The 17,944-nt window shown below is 33.3% G+C and overlaps 1 protein-coding gene and 19 non-coding genes across 20 annotated transcripts; 1 reads left to right on the top strand and 19 right to left on the bottom strand.

The window, feature by feature from the left end:
• Window positions 1–139: 139 nt before the first annotated feature.
• Window positions 140–221, bottom strand: Trnas-uga. Its single transcript has one exon. It is a non-coding gene; the product is annotated as a tRNA-Ser (tRNA).
• A 303-nt stretch (window positions 222–524) lies between these two features.
• Window positions 525–606, bottom strand: Trnas-aga. Its single transcript has one exon. It is a non-coding gene; the product is annotated as a tRNA-Ser (tRNA).
• Window positions 607–770: 164 nt separating this feature from the next.
• On the bottom strand, window positions 771–852 carry Trnas-uga. The gene has a single exon. It is a non-coding gene; the product is annotated as a tRNA-Ser (tRNA).
• A 154-nt stretch (window positions 853–1,006) lies between these two features.
• Window positions 1,007–1,088, bottom strand: Trnas-aga. The gene has a single exon. It is a non-coding gene; the product is annotated as a tRNA-Ser (tRNA).
• A 415-nt stretch (window positions 1,089–1,503) lies between these two features.
• Window positions 1,504–1,585, bottom strand: Trnas-aga. The gene has a single exon. It is a non-coding gene; the product is annotated as a tRNA-Ser (tRNA).
• A 187-nt stretch (window positions 1,586–1,772) lies between these two features.
• Trnas-aga lies at window positions 1,773–1,854 on the bottom strand. Its single transcript has one exon. It is a non-coding gene; the product is annotated as a tRNA-Ser (tRNA).
• A 162-nt stretch (window positions 1,855–2,016) lies between these two features.
• Trnas-aga lies at window positions 2,017–2,098 on the bottom strand. The gene has a single exon. It is a non-coding gene; the product is annotated as a tRNA-Ser (tRNA).
• Window positions 2,099–2,304: 206 nt separating this feature from the next.
• Trnas-cga lies at window positions 2,305–2,386 on the bottom strand. Its single transcript has one exon. It is a non-coding gene; the product is annotated as a tRNA-Ser (tRNA).
• Window positions 2,387–2,801: 415 nt separating this feature from the next.
• Trnas-aga lies at window positions 2,802–2,883 on the bottom strand. The gene has a single exon. It is a non-coding gene; the product is annotated as a tRNA-Ser (tRNA).
• A 164-nt stretch (window positions 2,884–3,047) lies between these two features.
• On the bottom strand, window positions 3,048–3,129 carry Trnas-cga. The gene has a single exon. It is a non-coding gene; the product is annotated as a tRNA-Ser (tRNA).
• Window positions 3,130–3,320: 191 nt separating this feature from the next.
• Window positions 3,321–3,402, bottom strand: Trnas-cga. Its single transcript has one exon. It is a non-coding gene; the product is annotated as a tRNA-Ser (tRNA).
• Window positions 3,403–3,562: 160 nt separating this feature from the next.
• Trnas-uga lies at window positions 3,563–3,644 on the bottom strand. The gene has a single exon. It is a non-coding gene; the product is annotated as a tRNA-Ser (tRNA).
• Window positions 3,645–3,835: 191 nt separating this feature from the next.
• Window positions 3,836–3,917, bottom strand: Trnas-aga. The gene has a single exon. It is a non-coding gene; the product is annotated as a tRNA-Ser (tRNA).
• Window positions 3,918–4,082: 165 nt separating this feature from the next.
• On the bottom strand, window positions 4,083–4,164 carry Trnaf-aaa. Its single transcript has one exon. It is a non-coding gene; the product is annotated as a tRNA-Phe (tRNA).
• Window positions 4,165–4,377: 213 nt separating this feature from the next.
• On the bottom strand, window positions 4,378–4,459 carry Trnas-aga. The gene has a single exon. It is a non-coding gene; the product is annotated as a tRNA-Ser (tRNA).
• A 159-nt stretch (window positions 4,460–4,618) lies between these two features.
• On the bottom strand, window positions 4,619–4,700 carry Trnas-aga. Its single transcript has one exon. It is a non-coding gene; the product is annotated as a tRNA-Ser (tRNA).
• A 191-nt stretch (window positions 4,701–4,891) lies between these two features.
• On the bottom strand, window positions 4,892–4,973 carry Trnas-aga. Its single transcript has one exon. It is a non-coding gene; the product is annotated as a tRNA-Ser (tRNA).
• Window positions 4,974–5,207: 234 nt separating this feature from the next.
• On the bottom strand, window positions 5,208–5,288 carry Trnas-aga. Its single transcript has one exon. It is a non-coding gene; the product is annotated as a tRNA-Ser (tRNA).
• A 3,200-nt stretch (window positions 5,289–8,488) lies between these two features.
• Window positions 8,489–8,570, bottom strand: Trnas-uga. The gene has a single exon. It is a non-coding gene; the product is annotated as a tRNA-Ser (tRNA).
• Window positions 8,571–12,842: 4,272 nt separating this feature from the next.
• LOC113369501 (embryonic polarity protein dorsal-like) lies at window positions 12,843–17,930 on the top strand (the record flags this gene model as incomplete). The annotated part of the gene is given in 7 exon segments (XM_026610222.1): window positions 12,843–13,210; window positions 14,240–14,417; window positions 16,473–16,625; window positions 16,856–17,037; window positions 17,108–17,340; window positions 17,769–17,855; window positions 17,858–17,930. Coding segments are annotated over 7 exon segments (931 nt in total), but the record flags the coding sequence as incomplete, so codon positions are not given.
• Window positions 17,931–17,944: the final 14 nt, after the last annotated feature.

Below are 17,944 nucleotides of genomic sequence, written 5' to 3'. Positions count from 1 at the left end.
TGTGATATTAGTAAAAAAAACTGGAAAAAATATTAATTGATATAACAGTCGAACCCGTGCTGCCAGAGGAAATCTGACTTCGAAGCAGAGACCACTTAAAAATATAGTTTGTATATAATATAGTTAAAAAGCAACCAAACGCAGTCGGTAGGATTCGAACCTACGCTCCCAGAGGGAATCTGATTTCAAGTCAGACGCCTTAACCACTCGGCCACGACTGCTCATAGAAAGAACTCTGAACACCTTTGGTATTACTGTACTGCATTAGAAAAAAAAACAAAAAAATGTGTTGTAACATTTAATCCCGTGCTGCTAGAAGAATACTGACTTCAAACCAGAGACCACAACCACAGAATCATGACCGCATTGATTGACTGGATTAGGAAAAGAACTCTAAAAAATATTTGATTTGACAACCCGCGCTACCAGAGAAAATCTGACTTCGAGCCAGAGACCACAACCACAGAACCATGACTGCATTAGAAAAATCACTTAAAAATATAGTTTGTTCAAATACAACCAACCGCAGTCGGTAGGATTCGAACCTACGCTCCCAGAGAGTATCTGATTTCTAGTCAGACGCCTTAACCACTCGGCCACGACCGCTCTACAATCAAATCTGAAAACCTTTAGTATTACTATGTGGTATTAGTAAAAGAACTCTGGAAAAATATTAATTGATATAACATTCGAACCCATGCTGCCAGAGGAAATCTGACTTCGAAGCAGAGACCACTTAAAAATATAGTTTGTATAAAAATTTTACCAAGCGCAGTCGGCAGGATTCGAACCTACGCTCCCAGAGGGAATCTGATTTCAAGTCAGACGCCTTAACCACTCGGCCACGGCTGCTCTGCAAAAGTCTCTAAAAACTTTTGGTATTACTGCACTGCTTTAGAATAGTAACTAAAAAAATATAATTTCTACGAGAAAATCTACCTTCAAATCAGAAACCACAACCACTCAATCATGACTCGTTTACGACATAAGTTTGATTATACCCAACCGCAGTCGGCAGGATTTGAGCCTACGCTCCCGGAGGGAATCTGATTTCTAGTTAGACGCCTTAACCACTCGGCCACGACTGCTCTACAATCAAATATGAAAACCTTTAGTATTACTATGTGGTATTAGTAAAATATCTGGAAAAATATTAATTGATATAACAGTCAAACCCGTGCTGCCAGAGGAAATCTGACTTCGAAGCAGAGACCACTTAAAAACAGAGTTTGTATAAAAATTCAAACAATCGCAGTCGGCAGGATTCGAACCTACGCTTAACCACTCGGCCACGACTGCTCTGCAAAAGTCTCTAAAACCATTTTGTATTACTGCACTGCTTTAGAAAAGTAACTAAAAAAATATAATTTCTACGAGAAAATCTACCTTCGAATCAGAGACCACAACATCTCAATCACGACTCTTTTACCAAATAAGTTTGAATGCCGTTAGTATTGCATTAGAAAAATCACTTACATAGTAATTTGTTCAAATATAACCAACCGCAGTCGGTAGGATTCGAACCTACGCTCCCAGAGGGAATCTGATTTCTAGTCAGACGCCTTAACCACTCGGCCACGACTGCTCCACAATTAATTCTAAAAACCTTTAATATTACTATACTGGATTAGGAAAAGAACTCTAAAAAATATTTGATTTGACAACCCGTGCTACCAGAGAAAATCTGACTTCGAGCCAGAGACCACAACCACAGAACCATGACTGCATTAGCAAAATCACTTAAAAATATAGTTTGTTCAAATATAACCAACCGCAGTCGGTAGGATTCGAACCTACGCTCCCAGAGTGAATCTGATTTCTAGTCAGACGCCTTAACCACTCGACCACGACTGCTCTACAATCAAATCTGTAAACCTTTAGTATTACTATGTGGTATTAGTAAAAGAACTCTGGAAAAATATTAATTGATATAACATTTGAACCCGTGCTGCCAGAGGAAATCTGACTTCGAAGCAGAGACCACTTAAAAATATAGTTTGTTCAAATATAACCAATCGCAGTCGGTAGGATTCGAACCTACGCTCCCAGAGGGAATCTGATTTCTAGTCAGACGCCTTAACCACTCGGCCACGACTGCTCTACAATCAAATCTGAAAAGCTTTAGTATTACTATGTGGTATTAGTAAAATAACTGGAAAAATATTAATTGATATAACAGTCGAACCCGTGCTGCCAGAGGAAATCTGACTTCGAAGAAGAGACCACTTAAAAATATAGTTTGTATAAAAATTCAACCAATCGCAGTCCACTTAAAAATATAGTTTGTATAAAAATTTAACCAAGCGCAGTCGGCAGGATTCGAACCTACGCTCCCAGAGGGAATCTGATTTCGAGTCGGACGCCTTAACCACTCGACCACGACTGCTCCACAATTAATTCTAAAAACCTTTAATATTACTATACTGGATTAGGAAAAGAACTCTAAAAAATATTTGATTTAACAACCCGTGCTACCAGAGAAAATCTGACTTCGAGCCAGAGACCACAACCACAGAACCATGACTGCATTAGAAAAATCACTTAAAAATATAGTTTGTTTAAATATAAGGATTCGAACCTACGCTCCCAGAGGGAATCTGATTTCTAGTCAGACGCCTTAACCACTCGGCCACGACTGCTCTACAATCAAATCTGAAAACCTTTAGTCTTACTATGTGGTATTAGTAAAAGAACTCTGGAAAAATATTAATTGATATAACATTCGAACCCGTGTTGCCAGAGGAAATCTGACTTCGAAGCAGAGACCACTTAAAAATATAGTTTGTTCAAATATAACCAACCGCAGTCGGTAGGATTCGAACCTACGCTCCCAGAGGGAATCTGATTTCTAGTCAGACGCCTTAACCACTCGGCCACGACTGCTCTACAATCAAATCTGAAAACCTTCAGTATTACTATGTGGTATTAGTAAAAGAACTCTGGAAAAATATTAATTGATATAACAGTCGAACCCGTGCTGCCAGAGGAAATCTGACTTCGAAGCAGAGACCACTTAAAAATATAGTTTGTATAAAAATTCAACCAAACGCAGTTGGCAGGATTCGAACCTACGCTCCCAGAGGGGATCTGATTTCGAGTCAGACGCCTTAACCACTCGGCCACGACTGCTACACAATTAATTGTAAAAACCTTTAATATTACTATACTGGATTAGAAAAAGAACTCAAAAAATATTTGATATAGCATTCCAACCCGCGCTACCAGAGAAAATCTGACTTCGAGCCAGAGACGACAACCACAGAACCATGACTGCATTAGAAAAATCACTTAAAAATATAGTTTGTTCAAATATAACCAACCGCAGTCGGTAGGATTCGAACCTACGCTCCCAGAGGGAATCTGATTTCGAGTCAGACGCCTTAACCACTCGGCCACGACTGCTCTACAATCAAATCTGAAAAACTTTAGTATTACTATGTGATATTAGTAAAAAAACTGGAAAAATATTAATTGATATAACAGTCGAACCCGTGCTGCCAGAGGAAATCTGACTTCGAAGCAGAGACCACTTAAAAATATAGTTTGTTAAAAAGCAACCAAACGCAGTCGGTAGGATTCGAACCTACGCTCCCAGAGGGAATCTGATTTCAAGTCAGACGCCTTAACCACTCGGCCACGACTGCTCATAGAAAGAATTCTGAACACCTTTGGTATTACTGTACTGCATTAGAAAAAAAAAACAAAAAAAATGTGTTGTAACATTTAATCCCGTGCTGCTAGAAGAAATCTGACTTTAAACCAGAGACCACAACCACAGAATCATGACCGCATTGAAAAATCAATTAAAAATACAGTTTGTTCAAATATACCCAAGCGCAGTCGGTAGGATTCGAACCTACGCTCCCAGAGGGAATCTGATTTCTAGTCAGACGCCTTAACCACTCGGCCACGACTGCTCTACAACCAAACCTGAAAACCGTCAGTATTACTATGTGGTATTAGTAAAAAAAACTCTGGAAAAATATTAATTGATATAACATTCAAACCCGTGCTGCCAGAGGAAATCTGACTTCGAAGCAGAGACCACTTAAAATTATAGTTTGTATAAAAATTCAACCAAGCGCTGTCGGCAAGATTCGACCCTACGCTCCCAAAGGGAATCTGAATTTTAGTCAGACGCCTTAACCACTCGGTCACAACTGCTCTGCAAAAGTCTCTAAAAACTTTTGGTATTGCTGCACTGCTTTAGAAAAGTAACTAAAAAAATGTAATTTTTACGAGAAAATCTACCTTCGAACCAGAGACAACAACCACTCAATTATGACTCGTTTACGAAATAAGTTTGAATGCCGTTAGTATTGCTCTACTGCATTAGAAAAATCACTTACATATGTAATTTGTTCAAATACAACCAGCCGCAGTCGGTAGGATTCGAACCTACGCTCACAGAGGGAACATGATTTCTAGTCAGACGCCTTAACCACTCGGCCAAGACTGCTCTACTATTAATTCTAAAAACCTTTAATATTATTATACTGGATAAGAAAAAGAACTCTAAAAAATATTTATATAGCATTCCAACCCGTGCTACCAGAGAAAATCTGACTTCGAAGCAGAGACCACTTAAAAATATATTTTGTATAAAAATTTAACCAAGCGCAGTCGCCAGGACTTGAACCGACGCTCCCAGAGGGAATCTGACTTCTAGTCAGACGCCTTAACCACTCGGCCACGGCTGCTTTACAATTAATTCTTAAAACCTTTAATATTACTATATTGGATTAGAAAAAAAACTAAAAAAATATTTGATATAGCATTCCAACCCGTGCTACCAGAGAAAATCTGACCTCGAGCCAGAGACCACAACCACAGAACCATGACTGCATTAGAAAAATCACTTAAAAATATAGTTTGTTAAAACATAACCAACCGCAGTCGGTAGGATTCGAACCTACGCTCCCAGAGGGAATCTGATTTCTAGTCAGACGCCTTAACCACTCTGCCACGACTGCTCAGCAAAAATCTCTAAAAACTTTTAGTATTACTGCACTGCTTTTGAAAAGTAGCTAAAAAAACAATTTAATAAAACACTCGAACCCGCGCTCCCAGAGAAAATCTACCTTCGAATCAGCGACCACAACCACTCAATCATGACTCGTTTACGAAATAAGTTTGAATGCCGTTTGTATTGCTCTACAGCATTAGAAAAATCACTTACATATGTAATTTGTTTAAATATAACCAACCGCAATCGGTAGGATTCGAACCTACGCTCCCAGAGGGAATCTGATTTCTAGTCAAACGCCTTAACCACTGGCCACGACTGCACTACAATAAAGCCTCAAAACCTTTGGTATTACTTTACTGCATTAGGAAAATAACTAAAACTAGTTGGTATTGGTATTTTGCCTTGAGGCTAGTTACATGAACTTCCCGATATGTATAAATAATCGATTTAATCAATAACTAGTGGGGTGAGTGGCATCGTGCCTTAAGGCAAATTGCTGGAACTTCCCGTACCGTAACGAAATGTTCGAGGAATACTGAATGTTTTCAAATAGATTATTATAAATATTGTAACATTGTCTAATATTTATAAGATAAACTGAATAGCAAATTTAAAATTATTTGTTTAAGTTATATTAGAACTTTAGTCAGAATAAAAATAAAATCTGAATTATTTTCGATATACAAGAAAAACTAAATATATATATATATATATATATATATATATATATATATTCCAAAATCAATTATTTTATTAAAATAAGTTCTTTGAATCAATCGGACGCTTAGTTCTTTCAAAAACTGCCATTTTTTACATATTTAGCTCCGTATCTTTGAAATGGCTGGGCCTGCCTTTGCCAAAAACTAATAGACGCTTCTCCCAATCATTACTAATTGAATGTTTTTTAGATCATTCAAATCGGATACTCCGTTCTCTCAAAAAGTCGATTTCTATTTTCTGCACTCTTTGCTCCGTATCTCCGAAACGGCTGGACCTGCCTTCGCCCAAAACTAATCAGCTCTTTTCCCTATCAATAGGAATCGAATGTTGTTTGAACCATTCAAATCGGTTTATCCGTGCGCCCGAAAACGTGACTGGAAATTTGTATCCATACATACATACACACACACACACATCCATTTTTTCTGAGGTATGCCAAAACTTTCAGAAACCTTCAAAACGTCGAGAAATGTAAAAAATTTCAATTTCGATTTTCGGCCCATTACAACAACTTACCCTGCGGGAAGTTAAAAATAAATTATTTATGAGTGATTAAAGGTATTTCGAGTGGATTCATTACACATAATTGAAAACGAACGAACACTCTATCGTTATACCAAGTAAATCGTCTAATTTTAATTTTAACAAACGTCAAAAAAACTACTCATTTTCCCAAACTTTGATGAATTTTTAGAATTAAACTACTTGTCGTAAGGCCGTAATATTTTAGTAAGTTCTATAAGACCAGGATATATATCGCCAAAAAAAGTTCCATAAAAATCGGCTTAATTTTTTTTTCAACAGTGAATTACAAGAAAACGGCTCGATAGATTTTCAACTAAAACTAATCAGTATCAATCCCAAATGATATCTTTCGAACGGTTTTTCATTTTTGAAAATCGATTCGGTAGTATGAGCTTAAATGTGCACGAAAAGTTTAACACCTTTTTCCAATTTACAAAGAAATGACTCGGCCGATCGCTGCACAAAACTGACAAAAAATAATCCACATCAAAATACATCGATTGGCTTTTAAATTTTTGAAATCGGTTCAGACGTTTTTGAGCAAACGTCGATGAAAGTTGTAATTTTGGCAAACGTCGATGAAAGTTGTAATTTTGACAAACGACACTAATTTTTGCAAACTTTGACGATTTTTTTTAAAAGAAAACGACTTGTCGTAGGACCGTAATATTTTAGTATGATCTATAAGACTATGGTATCTACCGTAAAAAAAAAATCGTGAAAATCGTCGAAAAAATTTTTTTTAACACTTTATTACAAGAAAAGGGCCCGGCCGATCTTCACCAAGAACTAATCAGGTCGATTCCCAACCAATATGTTTCGAACAGTTTTTGAATTTTCAAAATCGATTCAGAATTGCGGGCTAAAACGTGGACGAAAATTTTTCACTTTTCTGCGATTTACAAAGAAACGGCTCGGCCGATCGTCGCACAAAACTTAGAAACGCTAGTCCTCACCGAGATACATCTAATGGCTTTTAAATTTTTGAAAACGGTCCAACCGTTTTCGAGAAAACGTCGATTTACGGCAAAAAATGTGTTCACACACACACACACATAAACTTTTTCCAAGTTTGGTCTCATTCGATTCAGAATTGCTTGAAACGTCGAGAAAACATAAAATTAGCAATTCGGATTTTTTTATGAAAACATAAACTTCTCCTTCGGGAAGTTAAAAATATAATTTCATACAACATTCGAACCCGCGCTCCCAGAAGAAATCTGACTTCGAGTCACAGGCCACAGCGACTCAACCATGACAGTTCTACGAAAGAAATTTGAATGTTAGTATTGCTCCACTGCATTTGAAAAATCACTTAAAAATATAGTTCGTTAAAACGTAACCAATCGCAATCGTCAGGATTAGAACCTACGCTGCCACAGAGAATCTGATTTCGATTCGGCCACTCGGCCACGACTGCTCTACGAAAAACCCTGAAATCTTTTGGTATTACAGTACTGCATTAAAGAAAAACTGAAAAATATTTGATATAACATTCGAAACCTTGCTGCCAGAGAAAATCCGACTTCGAGTCAGAGAGAACAACCACTGAATCATGACTGTTCTACGAAATAAATTTGAATGCTGTTGATACTGCATTAGCAGAATCACTTTTTTTTTATAATTTTATTTGAACAGCGACCAGAACTTTTGGGTTCTACGAGCTGTTGCGATCAATATCTTACAAACTACGTTTGTTTTTATTACAGATGGCAACCCAAACAGTTGTCACATCTCTGTATGATAAATTTTTATTACAATCACTGTAATAGGGCAAGAATGGTGCAACAATGCCGGGTGAGGGCTATTTTCACTTAGAAACATATTGCTATCTATATTTCCAAGTGAAAATCGTTGTCAATGTTGCCTGACAACAGGCTACTCGAAGTGGGTATCGAACCCGGGACCTCTGAAACAAGTCCCGCCGCTCTTAACCGCTTACCTACGGGCGAGCCAAGCAAAATCACTTAAAAATATAGTTTGGTAAAATATAACCAACCGCAGTCGGTAGGATTGGAACCTACGGTCCCAGAGAGAATCCGATTTCAAATCAGGCGCCTTAACCAATCGCCCACGACTGCACTGCAGTAAAGTAACTAAAAAAATACAATTTGATATAACATTCGAACCCGCGCTCCCAGAGAAAAACTGACTTCGAGTTAGAGACCATAACCACTCAACCACGACTGTTCCACAAAACAAATTTGAATGTCATTAGTATTGCTCTACTGCATTAAAATATCACTTAAGAAATATAATTTGAATGTAACCAAACGCAGTCGGCAGGATTCCAACCTACGCTCCCAGAGGGAATCTGATTTCAAGTCAGACGCCTCAACCACTCGGCCACGACTGCTCTACAATAAAGTTTGAAAACCTTACATACACCCACACACACACACATATACATCACATCCATTTTTTATGCAGTATGCCAAAATGTTCAGAAACCTTCAAAACGTGAAGAAAGGCAAACGTTTTCGATTACGTTTTTTGGACTATTACAATAACTTACTCTAAGGGAAGTTAATTAATATTAGTGTAGTAAAATCGTTGGCATATCAAAGTAAAAGCTGTTTTGAACATACTAAAATGCATAATTATTAACGTCCCGAAGAAGAAGTTTATGTTTTCTCGACGTTTCAAGCCATTCTGAATCGAATGAGACCAAATGTGGAAAAAGTATGTGTGCTGTGTGCGCGCGTGTATGTGAACAAATTTTTTGCCGTAAATCGACATTTTCTCAAAAACGGCTGGACCGATTTCAAAAATTTAAAAGCCGTTCGATGTATCTCCATGAGGACTATTTGAGCACGTTTGTCGGTTTTGTGCCACGATCGGCTAAGCGATAATAAACGTTAAGTAGTTATTTACATGCTGTTTTACTAATGGCTAAAACGACTTTTATTCAACTTTATCACAAATTAGCAAACCAACTTCGACTAATTTATATTTTATGGCTTTAAATTATGAAATTATATAAAAGGTAGAAAAGTGAAGTATTGGTTTAGAGGTAAATTTTTTTCTTAATTTAGTTGTGATTATAGAAAAATAACAAAAAATACATAAAACTGAATTTTCTTGAAAATCAAACATGAAATATTGGTGAATATTTTCAACGTTAAAATAAATGGAAATTAAAATAAAACGTATTTTTTAATGAAAATAAAAAGAACATACAACTTTCTTAAACGTAATTATTACATATCCTTCCATTTACCATTTCTTTTTTACTGTTAATTACTGTTTATTGATTAAGTTATTGAGTAGTAACGTTCGATCTTTATAAAAATTCATGTTTTAATCAATACCCCTGATTGAAAAGTTTCAATACTTTTATTTAGATTTATTAACTAAATTTCTCTGGCAAATGATGAGTTAAATGATTTATATTAAATAACACAAAAATATAACAATACTGTATTCTTTGAATATTGAGAAAAGAGTTCTTCGCGTGTTCGGTTATTATCTCAAAAGTCGATAAAGTTTAATTATATATACAATAATAAATTCATTTATTCATATCATATCATATATACAAACTAAAGATTTTCGAATGCAGATCCATCGCAGCTCTTTATCGCATAAAACAAAAAACAAAAGATAAAAAGCTCCCTTGGGTCGGGGGCCCGTGGCCTTTTGCCACCCACGCCACCCTATAGTTACGCCACTGACCACTCTAGCAGTAAAAAAAACGTATGTTTTTGCCATTTTTTTCGGAAGTACAATAAATAACTATCTTTAATATCATGATTTTAATACTTTTTCTTCCATCCGAAAAAAATGGCAAAAACATACGTGTTTTTTTACTGCTAGAGTGGTGTAACCCCTTAAGCTCATACTACCAAATCGATTTTAAAATATCAACAACTTTTCGAAAGATATTAGTTGGGAATGATACTGATTAGTTTTCGGTGAAAATCTACCAAACCGTTTTCTTGTAATTAACTGTTGAAAAAAATTTAACCCAATTTTTATGTAACTTTTTTTCGCGATATTTAAAAAAAATTAAATTTTCCAAAATATTTTAAAATATCAAAAAATTAAAATTATACATATATAAATAAAATTATTGAAATATAAAATTTTTCAAAGTTCAAAAAAAATTGAATCTTATGTAACAAATTTTTGGTACTGAAAGTTCCAGCAATTTGCCTTAAGATACGATGCCATGCACCACTAGTTACTTTTGTTACTTATAGAATTTACTCAAATATTACGGCCTTACGACAATAGTTAGTTTAATTTTAAAAATTCATCAAAGTTTGAAAAAAATAGTGTTTTTTGACGTTTGTACGAGAGTACTTGGCCTTAATGAACATACTAAACCATTAAAGTCCTACGGAAACTGGTTCAATTATAAAAATTATTGATTATGAAAATTTGCTTTAAGAAATTACCAAGTAAACGTGTTTGTTCGTTTTCAATTATGTGTAATAAATGCATTCGGAATACTTTTAATCACTCATAAATTAATTTATTTTTTATTGATTAAGTCGATTATTTACACATATCGGGAAGTTCATGTAACTTGCCTTAAGGCAAAATACCAATACCAACTATTTTATTATAAAATTTACAATTACGGATTTTGGAATTTCAGAGAATTTTATTATGCACAGAACTAATAAAGCCTTTCAATTAGTAACAGGTGTGCGATGCTATAAGCTGTACATTTGAAAATTGTACATAGGTCGGCATTTGCAGGTGATGCCAGAGTCGAACTGGAAATTATAATACAAGTTTCTATTTTATAGAATGTAAATAAAATTATAACTTATTGAAGCAATATATTTCTTCAGAGTTCATATATTTTATTTCATGAACTTGCTACTTGCTAATATCTTTTAAATACGAATAGAACACTATTGTTGTTAAAATCTTACTATTCTTCAAAGTATGTTCTATGGTTATAAACGACGATCTCCATCAACAAATACTAATAAACAGGAATATTAAGTGTATTAGTAATAGTTGCAAACTACATAACAATAAAAGTATCAGCAATTAAGGTTTGTATTGAATACAGAATGTGCTGTGTATTTACGATTATCAATGTAAGTTATTTCCGTTCTCTTTGTAATATATACTATTAATAAAATGAAATACTGTTACAACTTTTTAAAATAGTTGTCCATACACATAATACGAAGAAGACTAAATTAGGGCTCTAGAATTATTTAGTTTTGAGTCCTAAATTGACAACGGCTTTAAGTAACGTACAAACCAAGCTCTTAATTCGTAACGCGCGTTGTGTGGAAAGCGGCTATCGTTTTGTACTGCCAAAAAAAAACCAAAATTTGTACTGCGTTATATGGAACCCAATGAAACAAAGGCTGAACCAACTTAAAGCAAAGCCTTCAGCTTTTGGAACTTCCCGTACCAAAAATTTTAATTGTTAAACATGATTCATTTTTTTTTTAAACTTTGAAAAAAATACATTTTTAAGAATTGAAATAAGTTGACCATTTTGAAAAAATTGATTTTTTTTTTATACTTTGAAATATTTTGGATATTTTGAACTTTTTTTTCAAAGCAATCGCGATACATTTGCTGCGTAGAAACGAAATATCGAAGCGCGTGTTCGCCGCGTCGCAGTCTAACGGATAAGCATTGGTACGAGGCTCATAGAAATGTAAACAAAATTTGTTCTTATAATTAAAATATCTATAAAATGTCTCATAATTTTATGTGCATATGTCTAATGATCATTTTTATCTGCCAAATGTCATTTTATTTCACTTTTTTATTGGATCTCCGGAACTGCCAAACTTGCTTTCCCCAAAAATATTTATCAGTTCCTCATTTCGTCAAACAAATAAAATGTTTTTTGAATCTACAACTCGGACGCTCCGTTCTATCAAAAAGTGAATCACCATTTTTGGCATTTTTTGCCCCGTATCTTCGAAACTGCTGAACCTGCCTTTGTCAAAAACTTATCGATAGAAATCGAATGTTTTTTGAATTATTCAAATCGGTTGATCGGTGTTCTCGAAATTGTCGACAAATAATTGTATCCGCATACATACACACATACATACACACCTACACCCACACACATACATCAATTTTTTTCTAGGATATGCCAAATCGTTCGGATACCTTTGAAATGTAAAGATATTTAAAAATTTTCATTTTCAATTTTTTGCGATTACTATAACTTGCTATAAAACCAAAATAAGCACTTCATTCGGAAAGCGAAAAACGAACATTGTATTTTAAAGAAAGATTCTTGTTCTTAATTAGTTTACTAGTTCTTAATTAGAAACACAAAACAAATTAAAACAAATCAAAGTCTTATCGATCGTATATTTATATATTTTCATACTGTATACTATACATTGCCAAGAAAATTTATAAAATTATACCATACCTGATAAATTAATGATATTACTTATTACGGCCCTGGTATATTGCTTGCAAAGACCAATTCGTTGGTAGTAATAAATTCGAGGCAACAGATAATCTCTGCGATTATAATATCAAAAACTACAATAGGGTATTCCGACAGGTACCTAACATTTTTATTGTGGGGTGAAATCCAAAGTGGAGAGGTACCTTAAGTACCCGTTATAACCCAATCAGCAAACTGGTTAAGTACACTGGTAGGCGTGCTTGATCCGTAATTTGAAGATTTAAATTTTTATGAGTGTTACCCACTTTTCCAAAATTCCCGATGTGCCCGAACGAAACTCTTCTCACTCCCGTGCGGTCACCAAGATCGAACAGTCGGTTTCGGAATTTCCAGTTTAAATGATCGTGTGCAAGGTGTATTGTCGGGAGTTTTTTCGGAAATTTCAAAATTTATTTTGGACTTTCCTCGACACTGGGATTTTGATATGCCAAAAATAAAAATATGAATACGAGGTTGTGATAATAAATTAGTTTTTTTATAATATTTTGAAACGATTATAGATAATATTTAAGTGTTTTCTGTGATATTAGTGGTGAAATTTAGGGTAGAAGTCGCAATGGATATGAAGAAATATAGAATGAGTAAGTACTATATTAATATTTTAGTTTAATTTAAAAAAAAATCAAGTAAGAAGCTATTTTCTTAATTCATAAAAATACATAATATTACGCATGCAACCATTATCCGAATTGTAATAACAATTGTTTGTAGTGTGACAGAAATCGCATAAAATAAATCTAAGCTGTGGTAAAAAATAACCCAAAAGTATCAAAAAAGTAATTTTTCTCCTAATTAAAGTCTTAATAATGCGAATGAAGGAAACATCTGTCGAATTTAGTTGTAAATGCAGTATAACCTCGAATCAGCTTAATATGTACACTTTTTTTATAGAAATCTGTTTGTTGTTTTAATAAATCGTTATTTATATTTTCTTCTGTTAAAGCATTAGGCATGTGCAATTTGATATAATCATATTACATTAATACGTTTTTATTAAAATTAAATAAATATTCTGTACTGCTACTGATACAATTATTTTGTATCATTAGGTTAATAAAATGTTGCAGAAAATGTAAGATTTATTAAAATGAGTTATTATATTATTTTAGCAACAATTAATTAATATGGTTATAATTTCTGCAAAAATTATTTAAATAAGAAATAACTAGTAATATCTAATCAAAATTAAATATTACATTATAACTTATTTAATTTAATTTACATTAAAATAGTGTTTGGAATTGAAAAAAGCGAAAAATTTCTTAACTTCATAAATTTGTGAAAACTTACTATGCTTTATTTAGTATAAACAAGTACTTTTTGTATATAATTTATCAAAGCACCCAGAAATCTAAAAAAAACTAAACTTTTAATTTTGACTTATATTTTTTGTTGTACTTAAACTTTAATTTAATTTTTAATTATAATAATAAGGGAAAATTCATAAAATATTGATAACAATATATGACTATCTATATTATAATTTTCTATATTATGAATATAGATAAATATGGAAAATCTATTTTAAATATAAATGTTTATTTTTCAAGATGAAATAGGTATTTTATGATTGATAAACATATGCACCAACTACATAATTATATTTCTAGGTCAGGCACAGAGTGCAGAACCAGGTTACATAAACCAGCCTTACAGGAACGCGGAATTACCAGAAGGAGCTACGGTGCCTTCGCCTGTTACGCCCACCCAAAACACAGCAACGCCCGCGCAAATTAAAAAGAACGCTTATGTTAGAATAATAGAACAACCTGCCCCGAAAGCTTTAAGGTAATAAAAATTATATTTTTGTTTTAATATTGATAAGAAATACTTAGTTTACTAAGGGAAGGGTTTATTATTTTAGGAATTTATGTTTCATTTCTTATCAATTTTATTTTAATTGTAACTTAATTATTAATTTTTAACTTCCCCTAGGGCAAGTTATAGTAATTGCAAAAAAATCGAAAATAAAAAATTGTTTATATCTTTGCGTTTCAAAACCTTCTGAACATTTTGGCATATCTTAGAAAAATGGATGTATGTGTGTGTGTGTGCATGTGTGTGTGTGCGTATGTGTGTACGTATTTTCGTGTGAAAACACGGTGTGTGCGCTTGAATAACAACATCGATTCGTATTGAAAAGGAAATGCTGAGTTTTGCAAAAACGGTAATTTGAAAGCGTCCGATTTGAATAATTCAAAAAACATTTTACTGGTATTAACAAGAGGTCTAGCGGTTTCGGAGATCTAGTAAAAAAAGTAAAAAAATGCCATTTGGCGGTCAAAAATGATCATTAGACATATGCACATCAAATTATCAGATATTTTATAGATATATCAACAATAAGTACCCATTTTGTTTACATTCCTATGGGTTCCGTACCAAGGTTAATCGTTAGACAGCATTGCGGCGCTTACACGCTTCGATATTTGGTCTTCTTGCAGTTAAAGCAGTACGATTGCTTTGAAAAAAAGTTCAGAATATCCAAAATATTTCAAAATAAATTTTTCTTCAAAAACTCTTTTTTTTTTAAAAAAAAAGTAAATTTTTGTCAATAATTTATAGTTTCTCAAAAATCGAATTTTTTCAGAGTAATTTTTTTTCAAAAATGTTAATCTTTTAAAAAAAGGAATTTGGTACGGGAGGTTCCAGCAATTTGCCTTGAGGCACGATGCCATGCGCCTCACTAGTTAAGTCTAAAATTATTTTCTTCATAGACTACTTTTTAATTTTTTATGTTATTAAATATTTGTATGTTTCGGAATTTGTTTGGTGATCACAAACGATTATTTCCAATGGTTTTTCGGAAGTTGCTCTTCAACCTAACACATATTTATTTTATCGTGTGAAGAATCTACTATATTTTATCTAATAACTACTCATTGAATCTATTTCGTACTTGTTTGAAATTAATTTATTAATTTCTAATCAAATTTAAAAAAAAATAGACGTGCATATTTATCAAGCCTTTTTAAACTTTAAACAGATAATCAAAAATGACTTCGCAAATTTTGGTTTATTATGGAGCATATTAAAATAAGAGCATACAAATAAAAATAGTTTTTAGGTCAAGGCGTTCGATTTTAATAATTCAAAAAACTTGTATTGACAAGATGAAGTACTGATTAAGGTAAGGCAGTTTAGCAGTTTCGAAGATCTAGTGAAAAAAGTAAAAAAATGCAATTTGGCGGACAAAAATGATCATTAGATATATGCATATCAAATTATCAGATATTTTATGGAGATTTTAATAATATGTATCAATTTTGTTTACATTTCTATGGGTTCCGTAACATCGTTTGCCGTTAGATAGCAGCGCGGCGCTTACGCGCTTCGATATTTCGTCTCTATGCAGCTAAAGCAGTGCGATTCTTTGAACAAAAAGTTCAAACTTTCCTAAATATTTCAAAATAGAAAAAAACATTTTATTAAAAGTTTTTTTTTCCTAATAAAGCCAATTTATTTCAAAAATTAAAATTTCTCAAAATCTAATTTCTCAAAATATATATATTTTTATATTTTTATTTTTGGTACGGGAAATTCTAGCAATTTGCCCGACACGATGCCATACACCACTAGTTTGAATCACATAGCTCCGTATCTCTCAAACCACTTATCTTACAATTAGCCAAAATCATCACGTCTCCCCATCAGTAGGAATAAAATCGAAACGATGAATCTTGTATTAGTTTCAACAATTTCTAATCGGTTACGAATTTTAAGTTTTTGTCACAATCTTTGTAGTTTATCACAAATTTGAAAAATCTTGATCGATTTGCATATGAATTTGTTTACAGAAAATATGATCATTGATTGATTAATATCATTGTATTGTTTTTATAGATTTCGTTATGAGTGCGAAGGTAGATCAGCTGGCTCAATCCCTGGCATAAACAGTACGCCAGAATACAGGACGTTTCCTTCGATCCAGGTTGTGGGCTATAAAGGACGAGCGCTGGTTGTAGTTTCGTGCGTTTCTAAAGACAAACCGTACAGGTATGTTAAAGGATTCTAGTTTGCATCCAGTTACGCAGACATATACTGTATACACACACCTAACCATTTTTTTTATTCATATACGCTTGTAAATTTTATTCAATGATATTGATATGCAACACATACTGGTGTTTGTTAGATTATTCGGAAGTTTTCTCTTAAGATGAACTGGTCGTACTTCTGTATATGCTTCTTTCGCCACGCTCAATAATAACTAAAATGAATTTCAGACCTCATCCCCACAATTTAGTCGGAAAAGATTGGTGTACAAAAGGTGTGTGCACAGCAAAAATTGAAGAAGCTAACGACATGACAATCACTTTCAACAACTTAGGTGTGCAATGCGTCAAAAAGAAAGACATCAAACAATCTCTCAAACTACGAGAAGACATCAACGTAGATCCGTTTAGAAGTAAGCAATTTTTTTATATTATTTTTTATTTAAATTTATCATTATGTAAATTAATAGTAATATTTTTCAGCTGGGTTTTCTCACGCTTCCGAACCTAGCAGTATAGATTTGAACGCCGTGCGTTTATGTTTCCAAGTCATCCTCGAGGGCGATGCCCATGGTAAATTTACGATCCCTTTACGTCCAGTTGTCTCTGAGCCTATTTATGACAAGAAATCAACATCAGATTTAGTTATATGTGAACTCAGCCAATGCACGGCGTCCGCGGCGGGAGGCCAGAAAATAATTCTATTATGCGAAAAGGTAACATATTGAGAATCATCGCGGTATGGGTATGGAATTAATGTTCCTAGTAGTTAAAACCTAATAGTATTTCATTATTACTAATTAATTAAATATTTATTTCAAATGGTTATTCTTAAATAATTACCTTCATTTGAGTTAGCTTATGAAGTAATAGTCAATCTTTTTATAGGGTTTTCAACCTTTTGCAAATTTAACGGCATTAATAAATAAATTCAAATTACGCAAATAATAAATACTTAAAAACTTATGAACTTAGATTATTTAAAATTAGGTACCTACATCAAAGATATTTTGTAATAATTTTTTGTGATAATTAAAAATAATTATAATAATTAATTGATTAGTTTTGTGTCAACTAATATCATTAGAAAAGCGTTGAATTGAATATATAATGTACAGTATTTAATACTAATTTGGGATTTTAGGTGAACAAAGATGATATTACCGTGAGATTTTTTGAAGAGCAGGATGGTTTAGTTTGCTGGGAAGACTATGGCTATTTTAAATTAGCAACGTGCACAAACAAACTGCCATTTCTTTCAGAACGCCATCTTACAAAAATCAAGATATTGAAAAAACCAGTAAAGGTAAGATTTCAAAA

This window comes from Ctenocephalides felis, unplaced genomic scaffold, assembly GCF_003426905.1.
Source record: "Ctenocephalides felis isolate EL2017-DRISC unplaced genomic scaffold, ASM342690v1 CF-g0.4_SCAFFOLD_01383, whole genome shotgun sequence".
Taxonomy (NCBI): Eukaryota; Metazoa; Arthropoda; class Insecta; order Siphonaptera; family Pulicidae; genus Ctenocephalides; species Ctenocephalides felis.
This window is presented reverse-complemented; position numbering and strand designations above follow the sequence as displayed.